The sequence below is a fragment of the Stegodyphus dumicola genome, chromosome 10, assembly GCF_044657685.1.
Source record: "Stegodyphus dumicola isolate Sdum_Otavi_A_Nest chromosome 10, ASM4465768v1".
Lineage (NCBI taxonomy): Eukaryota > Metazoa > Arthropoda > Arachnida > Araneae > Eresidae > Stegodyphus > Stegodyphus dumicola.
The window spans coordinates 186,528,361-186,542,752 of NC_140777.1; the positions used below are offsets into that span (position 1 = coordinate 186,528,361).

Consider the following 14,392-nt stretch of genomic DNA (forward strand, 5'->3'; position numbering starts at 1 on the left):
CCTGATTATCACGAGTTATCTCGGGTTCATATTGCAGTTAATTATTATCCTGAGAAAACTCGGGCGAAACAATTTGTCAGTATGATTTGTTTTATCACAGTTTTACTACTCCTCAGCCTGGAGGAAATTAAAGGAAATATTCAGCTTTGATTGGCAGTTAGCCAAGTTTTGTTGGTTTCGCTATATGTGTTTTCCTTATTGTGTAGTATATATCAGCTTGTGCTTGTGTTACTAAACAACAAGGCTTTCCTTACTGTATAGTAATGTATAAAGAAAGATAGTTGCACTGAAAAAAAGTAAAACCATGTCGATGATGCAAGATAGTGAATGCAATGATTTATTTCCAGCATTAGTTCTTCATCACTCAGGTTAACTTTAAGGCATTTTTCAGATGTTATTTCTGCTACTGAAAATAAAATAAAATCCAACGAGACAGTTTACTCTGTGCTCCCATAAAAGAGATTAGAGGTAAAACAGTAAGGAAAGAGACCAGACATCAGTGTACAGAATGTCGGGTATCACTTTGTGTTGCCCCTTGTTTCCAAAACTATCATACAAAGACTAATATTTAACTTTTTTTTATTTGCCCGAGATAACTCCGGATAGCAAACTAACTATATTTAACTTTTTTTTATTTGCCCGAGATAACTCCGGATAGCAAACTAATGTTAAAACTAAATGCTTTTGTAACTGTAAAAAATTCAACTTAAAACCTACATATTTGGTCTTGTTCCCTTTCCTTACATTCAATAAAATAAAAAAATATGATTTTTTGCAATTTTTTTTCAAAACAATTTGTCAGGGAAGTAGTTAATAAAGGATGAACCTGAAGGCCATTTAATTCATAATCTTAACTGTACTTAATTTAAAGCCATGAATATTCATTACAGATTGGACATTTGCAATAAAAATACTTTCAAATGTTAAATGCTGTCAATTACAAAATCATTTTTTTGAAGTACAAGACTTATATTTACCAAAAAATGAACAGCAAAAGAATTTAATTATATGACAACAATGGTATATAAATTTTCATACCTCTTGTCCTGTAAGAAAAAGAAGGATATCTCCTTCTGTTTCCTCACACATGTGTATTTGAATAACTGTTCGAATAGCAGCTTCCAAATAATCTCTTTCTGGCTCTTGGGTATAAAAGATTTCAACAGGATGTGTTCTGCCTGGCACAGTCATTAATGGTGCATTGTCAAAATAATTCTAAATAAAGAAAATATATTGCAAAATCAGTAAATGCATGAAATTCATATTAAAATGATAAGTTCTAACAAAAATATTACTCAATAAACACACTGAACATGAACTGAAGCTGCATAAAACACAATCTAATACACAATACTATGGCAATATTTCTGACCTTTCTTACTCTAATAAACAATACGTTACCATTAATGTTTCATATCGCTTCTTACGAATAACTGCACACATTTGCTCAAAAGTTATAATTTTAGATGCATTCACCACTAATGAAATGACAATTGTAGATTACTAGTAAAGAATATTTTAAGGATATAAATGAAATAAAATAATAAACCTAAGTATCAAAATATATTTGCTGAGAGTGATAATGCAATTCAGAACACTAACAGACTCGGTAATTAGCTAAAATTTATAGCATTAGCTGAATTTTTGGATGATGGTGTATTTAATTATGGCAAAGCACACTAGGGCTATCTGCCTAAGAGGAGGGATGCCTTCGTGGAGGACTTTCTAAGGGAAACTGGCTCGTATACACGTTACACATGGGGAAAACCACGAAAACACCCATGCAGCCAGCCCGTTCGCGGGATTCGAACCTCAGACTGAACTACTAGTGTTCAGCGACTTTACCACTTAGCCGCTGGTGGGTGATTTTTTGGATGATAACAAGAGGCCTGAGATGCATAAAAATATTCGCTCCATGTTGCTTAACAAGTAAATTACAGGTTCGAAAATCTGAGCCAACACTTTTTTAAAAAACCAACATTTATTTTTCACGCCATTTCTTATTCTACAAAATCTTAAATGCAACTAACTATCAAACAGAAAAGCAGACGTAGACGTAATGCATCTGGGCATGCGATCCTCATGACAGACGAATTCTTTAGGGTTGGCCACAGAAAGCAGCGTGTCACCACAATTCTCCCACCTTTTGAGTGGATGGCTACACACTCAAAACATAAAACTTCAAAACATAAAACTTACATCAATATAAATGAGGGTTATATAACAAAGAAAATTACTTAATACTTAAATCATAATAACTCAAAGACATGAATTACATTATTCGTGATTTTACAACTCTACCACTACTACTGGTGGTGAAAGGAACTTGATCATTTTGAGTATTATCTATTATACTATTCAGTTCCAATCTAAACAATCTCATTATTGGTCTCAAGAACTCTGAATTATTACTTTTTACAAGAGCAACTCTTATGTTGCCATCTCGAACAGGGATCACGCGAATAACGCATGCTAAATTCCAATATGCACGGTTTTTATTTTGATCCTCCAGCAAGACAATTTCTCCTACAGAGAGAGGTTTATTTTTGGAATTTCTGGTAGACTGCTGTCTTAACTGCCCTAGATACTCTTAACAATATAATATAGAAATCTCATTCTTAACAATTCTCTCATTCTTTGGAGATACTTTGCTCTTCTACTCAATTTTTCTTTGTCCAAATTGTCAATATCAGGTACACCCGACTGTGGAGTTTCATGCAGAAATTTTTCCGGAGTTAAAAGCAAGGGATCTTCAATATCGTCAGATACGTACGTGAGTGGTCTTGAGTTGACAATTCTTTCACAATCGCATAAGATGGTGAGTAACTCTTCATAACCAAGAGAAGCACAACCTAAAATTTTTCTTAATATTTGTTTTACAAATTGTATTAAACGCTCCCACCAAGCGGCGGATGGAGGACTAAATTTCCATTGTATTCTCTTTTCAGCAGCCCTAGAGCAGAGGCAGTCCCAGTCAATGGTTTGCAGAACTCTCCCTGCACCTACAAAATTTGTCCCATTATCGGAATATATGGTGGTAGGACGTCTACGACGTGCAATAAAACACCTTAAAGCCTGAAAAAATGATTCAATTGTTAATGAGGTAACCAATTCCATATGGATAGCACGATAAACCGCACACGTGAAGAGCACAATATATGATTTTCGTCCATCCTTTAAATGCAAGGGTCCTGCAAGATCACATCCTACGATTTCAAAAATGGCTGAATCACGAACCCTATCATTTGGTAAAGCGCCTGGGGCTGTCTCACCTCTTTTAGCCTTAAATCTCTGACATGTTACACATTTTCTTATACAGTTCCTTATAGTTTTACGTGATTTTAAGATCCACTATCTTTCTCTTAAATGCGACATCAATAATGTAGTACCTGCATGCAACAAATCTTTGTGTGCACTTAATATCAATAATTCGACTACTGGATGTTCAGAAGGTATGATGGGGAATATGATGGGGAACTTAAAGCTGCTACAGTCGTCATGATAAGCAACATTAGACTTAGCTCTTATTAGACCCTGACTATCGACAAATGGTCTCAGTCGTCTTAGCTTATCATCTGTTTCACCACTAAATGACTCTTTTTGTATTAATAGCATTAGAGCTATTTCTCCCCTTTCTATTTCAGATACAGTCGAATCCTTAAAATGGTTGTTATTATTATTCTTATGTACATTATTATAAAATCTGAATATCCATGATAACATTCTTATAATTTTCTTAAATGATGAGAAATACTTATAGTACCATCCAATACAATTATCATTCTTTACCAACATAACAATAACTGTCTTACGTATTTCTGAATTAACTAAATCCTCATCTGGTTCATCATTAGATTTAGGCCAATTTGCATCATCTTCTCGTAACCAATCAGGTCCCACCTACCATTTTTGTTCTATTAATTGATCTGCATAACAACCTCTAGAAAGTAGGTCAGCAGGATTGAGAATACCAGGGACATGTCGCCATACAGTGGGGGAGGTCAAAGACATGATTTCCTGCACACGATTAACAACGAATGCTCCCCAATGTTGATTTCGCCATATCCAACTTAAATCCTACTTAAAGCCGTCGAGGAGTCAGTCCAACAGTGAATACGAACTTCATGTAGGCCAATATCATTAATAACTGAAGACAATAACCTAGAACCAATATTACAAGCAAGAAGTTCTAATCGAGGAATCGTAATAGGTTTCAAAGGCGCTACTCTCGATCTTGCGTGTACCAAATTAAACCTTACCTTTTTGCCACTCTGTACTCTGTACTTTGCCACACTGTAAAGACGCATGCACCATACACACTTTTACTACTGTTACAAAAAAGATGTATACTCACAGCTTCATTAATAAATTTGAGACCTACCCATCTAGGTATTTGAATACTGGATAGCAAGTACATCTTTTTACGCCAAAACTTAAACTTTTTGGTAAATTCATCGGGAAGAACATCGTCCAATTTAAGCCTTAAATTCCAAGTTTCCTATAAAATTAGTTTTGGAATCAACATTACAGGAGCTGTATGCCCTATAACGTCAAACACCTGATGAGCTACTGCTAAAAGTAATCTTTTAGTAACTGGGTCATCCAATTTTATATCTTGACTTATTTTGCAAGATAAGGTATCTGTAACTGTATGCCATACAAGGCCCAAAACAGACACATCTCCTTCCATGGTGGAATCTTCCTCTGGCACAACACTTCTTATATTGGATTTCTAGAATCTTAAATTAAAATGACCTGAAACCATAATTATTTGTGATTCATTTACAAGCTTTCTCATTTCTATTTCTGAATCCATACTAGCCACACAGTTACCTACGTAAAAGGATGTTTTCAAAATCTCCGCTGTATGACTTAAGCTTTCGGGAACTACACTCAAATGATATTTTATCGTAGTGGCCAATAAATACGGACTACATGTAATACCAAACACTACCCTTCTATGCCAATACAATTCAACTTGTTCTCGATTATCCCTACTGAACCACATAAATCTCAAAAAGTCTCGATCTTTTTCCCTTATAGATATTTGAAAGAACGCTTTTTCTATATCTGAAGTGATACCAATGTAATTCTTGCGAAACCGATTAAGAATCGAAGGTATAATTTCAATTAAATTTGGTCCAGTAGATAAACAATCGTTCAATGATGGGTAACCATGCAATGAGAACTTGCGTTAAACACTGGTCTTATACTCGTGCTACTATTTTCTTTAACAACCGCTCTATGAGGTAAATAATGTACACCCTTATATTTATTCTTATCCGGTACTTTTTCAATTATCCCGAGTGCTAACCAGTTCTGGAAAACGTCTCCGTAAGCGTCAAAATTTCCCGTAGTCATTAATTTTCTTTTCGTACTTACAAGACATTTCGCTGCTTTCACTTTGTTTTCAGGTAAAAGCGAGCTTTCCGACACCCAAGGTAATACTACTTCATACCTTCCCTCTGAATTTACTGTAAGAGTCTCTTCAAAATATTTTTGCATATCCTCCTGTAACTGAGTTTTGGTTTTACTTACGGAATGTTCACTAATACACAAAACATCTAACTTCCAGAGATCACTTATACACTGACCCTTCACTAACAGAGAAGAAATTAGGAGGGATGCAGTATTTATCATAGTTGGCTCAGTGCCAGTAAATTTACCCATAACAGTCCAGCCTAACTGCATATGCATTGTGCTGACGCCACACGTAAGGGGAACAATTTTTCCAGTTAGCAACTTTCCGCACCAATTAGTAATTTTATCTCTTTATCGACATTACATGTACCATTTTCTAAATCACTTAATTTGATACCATGTGACTTAAGTTCGCGTAACCACAAACCAGATGGGAGTTGTTCAATTTCAGAACAAATTTTGTTTTGACCAAGTACCTTTAATTTACACTTATATTTACTATATATATTGCTTACTTCAATAACATAGTTTTTATATACATTTTCTGAAGTCTGAACTCCACCAAAAAGAAATTGCTTAATTTGAGATTCACCAATACACTTACAATTTAACCTTTGAGCAATATCATTACATAAATATGATTTCACAGAGCCACTATCATAAACTGCTCGTACAAACATTTCTTTAGAACCATTCTGAATTTTTACAATTAACGTTTGAAGATATACATCTGATACCTTAACATAGTTATTAAGAATTCCTGTTTTGTTTTCGTCATTCCCTAACTTTGTGACACTTTTTGTTTTGTTAAAAGGCAAATCAGGGCACATAATCACAAAATGTCAATTTTTACATAAGGTACACCTATGTTTAGCTGTGCACTGATTTGCTCTATGGTTTTTCTTAAGACAAACAAAACAAACATTCTTTTTTCTAAATGAAACCTTTCTAACATTCTAAACTCATTAAAGATGCATTAATTACTCATTAAAGACAAACTCATTAAAGACAAATGGGATTTTTCACAAAAAATACAAGTATCAGACTTTTTATACTTTTGAAAATTTTCCTTACACTTATTACTATTTACGTTAATTAATTCACATGCAGTTGGAACAGGTTTTGTGTCAAAAAACTTATTTTTCTTATTATTTGCTTTATCAGAACCCAAAACTCACGGGTCAGTTTAACTCTAAATTCAGTTTCTACTTCCCTTTTTAGAAAATCAATTAATGACTCCAAATCACTCTTATCTGTTGTTTCAGGTGACATACCTCATTGTCTTTCCCAAATTTGTATTAAATCATTAGGAAGTGCTGATTCCACTAAAGGAAATAAAACAACTGCAAATTTATCTTTAGTTAAACCGAGTTAAATCATATCCGTTCTTCCAACTTATTAGCTGTTTTCGTAAATGCACTCCTAATTGCTTTTCGCTTCTGTTTTAGTGTTTCTAAATCCTCCATGTTTGCACCTAGGAACTTCTCTTACTTTCGTAAATTATCAAGCGTCGAAATCGATAATGTCACCCTGTGACATTAATCCTGGCAGGTTCGCCAAATTTGTTGCTTAACAAGTAAATTATACATTCGAAAATCTGAGCCGGCATTTTTTAAAAAAACCTACATTTATTTTTCCCGCCATTTCTTACTCTACAACAGTGCTCCGCAACCGGTGTGCCATGAGTAGGATATAGGTGTGCCGCAATCAAATACATGTATTTGACATTTTGCAATTTTTTATCATGTATTTAATACACAATGACAATTTTTTCCCTTAATAATGTCTATTTTAAATGTTTTTATATATTTCACTGTTGTGTGGTTGTGTGTGTGATTGTGTGTGTGTCAGCATTTGAATTTTTTCGGCACTTCCTTGATAACTCGAAACTCAAAAATATATAACTTTTTTTAAGCGCAGGTATCACATTGATAATTATTATGATTGCATATAAATAAATATGTTATGGTTTTATAATTGTATATTTTTCAAATTAAAAACAAAAATTTATTGCAAATTTTGTGTATAAATCAATACATACATACATTAGCTTTTGGTGTGCCACGAAATTCCAGAAAGATTTTTTGTGCGTCGCAGGTGAGAAAAGGTTGCGGAGCACTGCTCTACAAAATCTTAAATGCAACTAACTATCAAACAGAAAAGCAGACGTAAACCTAATGCATCTGGGCACGTGATCCTCGTGAAAGAAGAATTCTTTAGGGTTGCCACAGAAAGCAATGTGTCGCCACACTCCATTCATTTCCTTCCCTTTTATAATGAATTTGTACTTCCCCCACCCTCTCCTCCAAAAAATCAATTTTTCCTCACAATGCAAGGACTAAATTTGTGGGGGGGGGAATAGATATTTCATTCACAACTACATTAAAAAAATGTATAGCAAACTGCTTAAAAAACACAATGTATAAAATGATTACAATAAAATTGCAATTGTTGATTGCAGGAATTGCATAAGTCACACTTACTCAATAAAAAACTATTTGAGTAAGTGTGACTTATGCAATTCCTGCAATCAACAGATATACTTCTTCCATCATACCTAGGCTTTATTGCCGAATTTTCAGCTTCTTTAATCCTCATGACTAAAACTTTCAGACTCTTGACCTTTATGATCACAGCAATCCATTAGCTAAATAACTTTTTTTAAATAATAGATTATTTTTTACTTATATTTTATTTCCAATATTTAATTCATATCACAGCAAATTTAGACATGTAATTCCCTTATAATTCCCTTACTAAAAATTACCTGGAATTTTCCAGCATCCAAAGTAGCACTCATTACTACTATTTTCATGTCTGAACGCTTTGATACAACTTGCTTTAGCACACCCATTAAAATATCTGTTGCTAGAGTACGTTCATGAGCTTCATCAAGAAGAACTACACCATAGGCTTCTAGTAATGGGTCACTCATAGCCTCCCTCAGTAACATACCATCAGTCATGTACCTAAATTTTTTTTTTTTTTAATTACTAAAAACAACTAAATATATAAAAAACTTTAAAAATAACATTTAAAAAAGCATTAAAAGGATATTAAAACTGCATGGTATTTGCTTACTTTAGTATTGTCTTCATAGAAGAGCAATCCTCAAAACGGATACTATAACCAACTTCTTGACCCAACATGACATCCATTTCCTCTGCAACTCGAGCTGCAACACTCATGGCTGCCACTCTCCGGGGCTGTGTGCAAGCAACACCTCGCCGAATTCCATTCTCCCGCAACCATTCAACACACCACTGTGGTATCTAAAATTGCAGAAATGTAATTTTAAATTATTGAATGAAAAATAAAGATGTTACAGAATGCAAAAATACTCTAAAAAATATTAACGCAACAACATGTATTTAAAATGAGTTTCTGTTTGGGAACTATAACAAATTACACAGCATAAAACTACGCAGGGAAAGATATTTTGTTACAAAACAAGTGCTAAAAAGTTGCCATAATCTATAAACACCAGTGCTTATTAACACATAAATAAAACATAATGGATATCACTAAGTAAAATGTTGACACATTTAAAAACCCTAATGATTTATACTTATTTTACACCAATTTTTCTATGTTTCACTATGTGCTAGGCAATGTAAAACAAGTAACCTCTTAAAAAAAAGTAAATATTTTTTTTAATAATCACAAGGTAGAAAATAAAGTAGCAGAAAAACATGCAAATCAGACAATTTAGACAGTAATTTGAATCGGACAGTAATTTGAAGCAACTTCACTGAAATATTAATAAAACTACATGTAGCGAGAGAAAAATAATGATAATAAAGAACTGTTTTATACAAGCATCTAAAATGTCATAGTGTCAGGATACTATCCAATAATCAATAAATATCTTATAATTACAGCAACCTAGAAGTTTGCTGCTAAAGCATTAAAGAATCCCCATACCCAATCAGCTATTAATCCTGCCAGTTGCTTCGAGTTCCCGAAGGCATACAAAAGCATAACTATCAACTTTGAAATATGAAAAAAAGGGATTTTCAGAAGATGTTCACGATTCAGAGAGATGCCATTTCAAAAGAATTATAAACTGACTTAAATTCACTTTATAGTGCTGGATTCAGATTACTGAATTACCTGTAATGTGATTATGATGTAAAATATATTAATACTGAATGAAGACTTTCTAAATTTTATGGACTTATTATGAACAGTTAATTTGCTTTTGTAATTTTCTGACTTTTAAACTGAACAAAAATTCTGATTAGGGAAGAAAAGCTTTTATTTATCAAAATCCTTTTAAATATGGTGAAAACAGAATTACTAATTAATGTACCATACTATTGACAGGGTTTGTACACATTTCTGCGCATGGAAATTAAGGACTTTTAAGGACCATTAATGAAAAAAATTAAGGACCTATGAGCAAATGTGAACTGAATAAATTCAATTACAAGCTTTATTTATGCCTGAATTTCATCTTTGTAATACCATTCTAAAAATACAATAGATCCCTAAGTATGAAGCACTATTATTAACCATGAATTAATTAACATTATTATTAATAATTTTGAGAATAAAATAACTTTATGCAGTTTATCAAGTAGCATTAAATACTTTACACTTATAATAGTTGGCCATAGTTGAAAGAAGTGACATTTACAGTTTATTAACAGTACATACTTGTTCAGTCTAGAGGTTTAGTCAATAGCAGGTAGATTTTACGTCAAGCGCCATAGTAGAATGGAGTGGCACAAGATTTTAGATCCATCATGAAGACCAGTAATTAAACAGCATTTATGCAGCAGTTTGTATTACTTATTTTAGTCTGCATGTTCATAAACTTACATTCATTAAGATGATATTTACATTATTAAAGAAAGTAAAGCAAAATATCTTAAATTATAAGCTAATATATACCAAGTAGCCAAACTTCTAATGACCAGATATACCCGGTCATAACGCTCCGAGGGTTAAAATGAAAAGTAAGATCATAATCAGCATGATTCATAACAAAAGACTGAATGTTGTCACTGCTGCTGCTTGTCTAGTAAGAGACCTGCTGATTAGAACAAAACCTGAAAGGCCTGATGTAGGCACAGTTGGCAAGTTTTGAAAGTTAGTTGGGCTTTGTTTGATGCAGTTACTGCCGTAGCTTCATGTAGAGTTCCAGGAGCTGTAACCTAGTTAATAATAAAGCCTCTAAAGCACCAGAGATGATAAAATATTCTGTATTATTTTAAGTATCACTAGATGCAAAGAATAGTTTTCCATGAATTCTTACATTTTTCTGTTTTATCTTGTGACCACAGTAAGGATAAGGCGATAACTCTAATATACAGAGATAATTTTTAAAGGTAAGCATTTAGTTATAAATAATTAAATTAGGTAGTTAGATAACCTTCGTCATTATGGATTTGCATGATCACTATAAAATTTTCTTTCAAGCCATATTAAAATTATAATCTAATAAAATTTCAGTTTAAAATATATGTAAATTATGACATTGATTGTTAAGCAATATTAGGATAATTAGACATTAAAAGCTGCAAAACATTTATGTCTTTTAACAAAATACTCAACAAAATATTTATGCGTCATTTTAATTTGAAGCCTTCCCAGACATTTTGGCTAATTTTCATCAATTTCCTTCTCTTTACGCATCTTTTCTAACAATCAAAATTTTGTCTCAATACGCAAACCAATGTTCTGACTAGTTTCTGCATGCTTTACCTGCTAACTTGTCAACTTCTCCCCAATATACCTGTGAGGGTTTTACTTGATCTGGTAAAAGTTAAATAGTTCCAACCCCCCCCCCCCGACAGACAAGAAGCAAATTATTGCTATGTCTGAAAGTAACTATAATATCAGACAAAGGTTTAAATAAACCTTTTATTTAAAAAGAAGTTAGAACAAAGGCATGTTCTGATGCTAACAAAATCAATTATAGCTCATGGTGATGTTATTAAACAAGAATAGTCAAATTCAAATTAAAAATATGGACTAGTGGTCAACGATTATACAATTTAATTTTAATTTAAGCTGGATCAGTAACTATCATATGAGGAAATAGAAACAGGAAATTATAAAAAAGGCTAAAATCATAAACAACTGGGTAATTTACAAAATAACTGTATATATTCTTTGAAGAATAATTTTCTTCAAGTACAGTCAAAAGTCTTTAATCTGGACTCGTCGGGACTTCGGCGATTCCGGGATTATCGGTTTCTCTGGATCATAGATCATCAGTTTAAATCTGGTAAGATGGCATGCAAAAATTATAAAATTAAAAATATGAAACCACAATTTATGAAATAAAGAGCAATTATGATCTAAAGGGTATCAAAATTTACAAAAAAAAAAAAGCTTAATATTTATTTGTTTACTTTATTAAACATTTCTCTCAACGCACGCATGCGTAAAGCATACATTACGCATAGTCAAAACTAGAAAATTGCAACCAGAAAACTATTTGATGTGTATTCGTGATATTTATAATGACGAGGAAATTGATTTAAATTATATCGGAGTACATTGAGATGAAACACTACATTTAGTGAGGAATTATAAGCCAAATAAAATAAAAACATCTGCCCTGAAAATGAGGATAGTGCTGACAGATCAACTTCCAGTTCATTGGGTACCACGACATTTACCCCCTCCCCCCGCAGAAAGCGTGAAATTTATAAAACAGATTTTGGAATGGTTAGAGAAACAAATCACCTCTCTGTCACTTACTTCATGCCTTTATCCATTTTTTGCAGCAATTCCAATTTTTATTTAATGGACATCGAAACATGCTTTCACTTTGTAGATCCTTTGGCAGCTCCAGAATTGGAAACTCTTTTTGGCATAATTTTAAAGTTCAAGCTTACTTTTATAAAATTGCTCTAACAGTCTACAAAAAATAATAAGCCGGATCCAGTTCGAAGATTAAGGAACAATGCAATCTGCAACATTAACTGAAATGCCTTAGATAATTTTAGCCTAGCTTATACCGTCCGATTTTGGCAAAAATTAAGAACTTTTAACGACCAAAAATCGATTTAAAAAGACTTAAGGACTCTTAAGGACCATACGAAGCCTGTATTGTGTGGATAAACTTAGTAATGTATCATTTACTGAAGTAAAACAAAGTAACTGATTAAATATTGGTTGATCTACTTAAAAAGCTCTAGAAATTCTTTCAGTAGATTAAAACAATTCAGTCCATATGAAACTTAATACGAAAATTTCTGCTGAAAATCACTATGGCTGGAGTACAGACTCTGTACAATTTATGTTTCATCAATTCCTTAAATTTCATTCATAGCTAGGAAACATTTTCTTTGGCAGTTTTTCTCAGTAAAGATTAAAAATTTAAAAAAGGGGATAAACAGTGATCTACTGGCAAACTCTAAGATATGTAAAAAAAAAAAAAAAAAGCGAGAGAATTAGTGACTATGTAAATGCATTCAAATTCCACATAGATCAACTACATACGACTGATCATACACACAAATGCTGATTTTGAAATTTTAAAAAATTTAAATTTTAAATATTTGTTTAAGCAATAATAATTATCATCAAAACATTAAGTTCTTAGAATTTTTTATTAAAATAGATTAGCTATATATGTTATTTTCCTAGTGTCAAGTTTAAAAACAAAACAAAAAATATTTCTTAAGATGGTATATACATGAAAATACAAAAGAATATATTACATCAATTAGTTCCCATATATAAGAACTTTATACGTGCATTTACTGCACTAAATCACTAAGTTGTTAATCGCTATTGGAATAAATTAGAAAGAAGAATTATATATCTCATACACTGCTAAATCACAACACACTGCAGTGTGGAAGATAAAAATATTTTAATGCGGACAGTGTTAACACTCTTCTTTTAAATAACTAAGCTTGTTAATTAACTCTTAACTGCAGAGGAAAATTTGACTCGCTGCACAGTGCTACCGTTTTTTGTAGAGGCATATGTAATAATGTGGTGTATTGGGGAAAAAGTAGAGATACAGTTTGCAATATAAAAAGCATTTAATTTTACAAAAAGAAAATATAAAATTTAAAGTACAGAGTAACAGAATACAATAAAAAATAGGTGTTGAAACTTGGGTGCCATGTGATATATTCTAAAAATGGTTAAACACACATCCAACTCACATTCAGCGTACTGATAGCAGGATTCATAGCAATTTTTTTTCTTTGAATAAACAATTTTCTCAATGCATTTTGCTTTGAGGAATGATAGTACTAAGCCTGAAAAGTATTTAGCACTCAAGTTGCAAAGAACATCACTTTGTAACTTGTGTCTTCTGAAGGGCTGTGATACAGAAACATGGAGTTTCTCAACTATGCATTCCACCGAATTCATGTGAAAGTCATAGTTATCAGTGCTTGGGTGTTGTTTCTTCTATAAGATGATGACATTTCAAATAGTTATATCTAAAAGATGGTGAAATATTGTTATAGGATACTCCTGTATTTTTTGAGTTGTTGGATAAGAAACTAGTACCTGGCCAGATCTATTTACTTCATTTATCATCAACTTATAATCTACACCTGCAACTAGCTTCATAACTTTCTTATCTGTTTCACAACAGTTTGTAATATGAACAGAGCTAAGAAGTGAGACATATTTTTTTGCCATGCCAGCTTCAATACAGTAATTTTGCCTCACTGGAAAGCAGAATTTTGCCTTCCTACAAAAGTATTGTTAAAACTTTCCTGCAAATCACATCAATTAGGATGAGTTTCATATACTTCAATTTTCATTTGGGTAATTCCGCTAATTCTCATGACAGAGAGAGAAATTGTCTGCAATAACTCAAAAACTTTTTCCCAAAAAAAGGTTCAACGAGCGTCATCACAGATTTTATACTCAATAGTTCTCATAACTTTTTATTTAAGACACTTTCCCTGTGAACACAAGTGTATCATGAACATATCTTGATTCTGCTTCACTCAAAAGAAAGCTCTTTTCAATTCCATGAATTGTA

The 14,392-nt window shown here is 32.5% G+C and overlaps 1 protein-coding gene across 7 annotated transcripts in view; it reads right to left on the reverse strand.

Annotated features, from left to right (window-relative positions):
* The window catches only part of LOC118204719 (DEAH-box helicase 15), an 84,737-nt gene that overhangs the window by 32,792 nt on the left and 37,553 nt on the right, over positions 1-14,392 (reverse strand). For all 7 annotated transcript variants that reach the window (XR_015043661.1, XR_015043659.1, XR_015043660.1 and 4 more), the window contains 3 exons: positions 8,503-8,693; positions 8,189-8,390; positions 1,039-1,215 (listed from right to left, as the gene is read on the reverse strand). Coding sequence is in view for 4 of the 7 variants with exons in the window: in XM_085826005.1 (XP_085682131.1) it covers positions 1,039-1,215; positions 8,189-8,390; positions 8,503-8,693 (570 nt within the window). In the remaining 3 variants the exon portion in view is untranslated. The remainder of the gene's footprint in view (positions 1-1,038; positions 1,216-8,188; positions 8,391-8,502; positions 8,694-14,392) is intronic.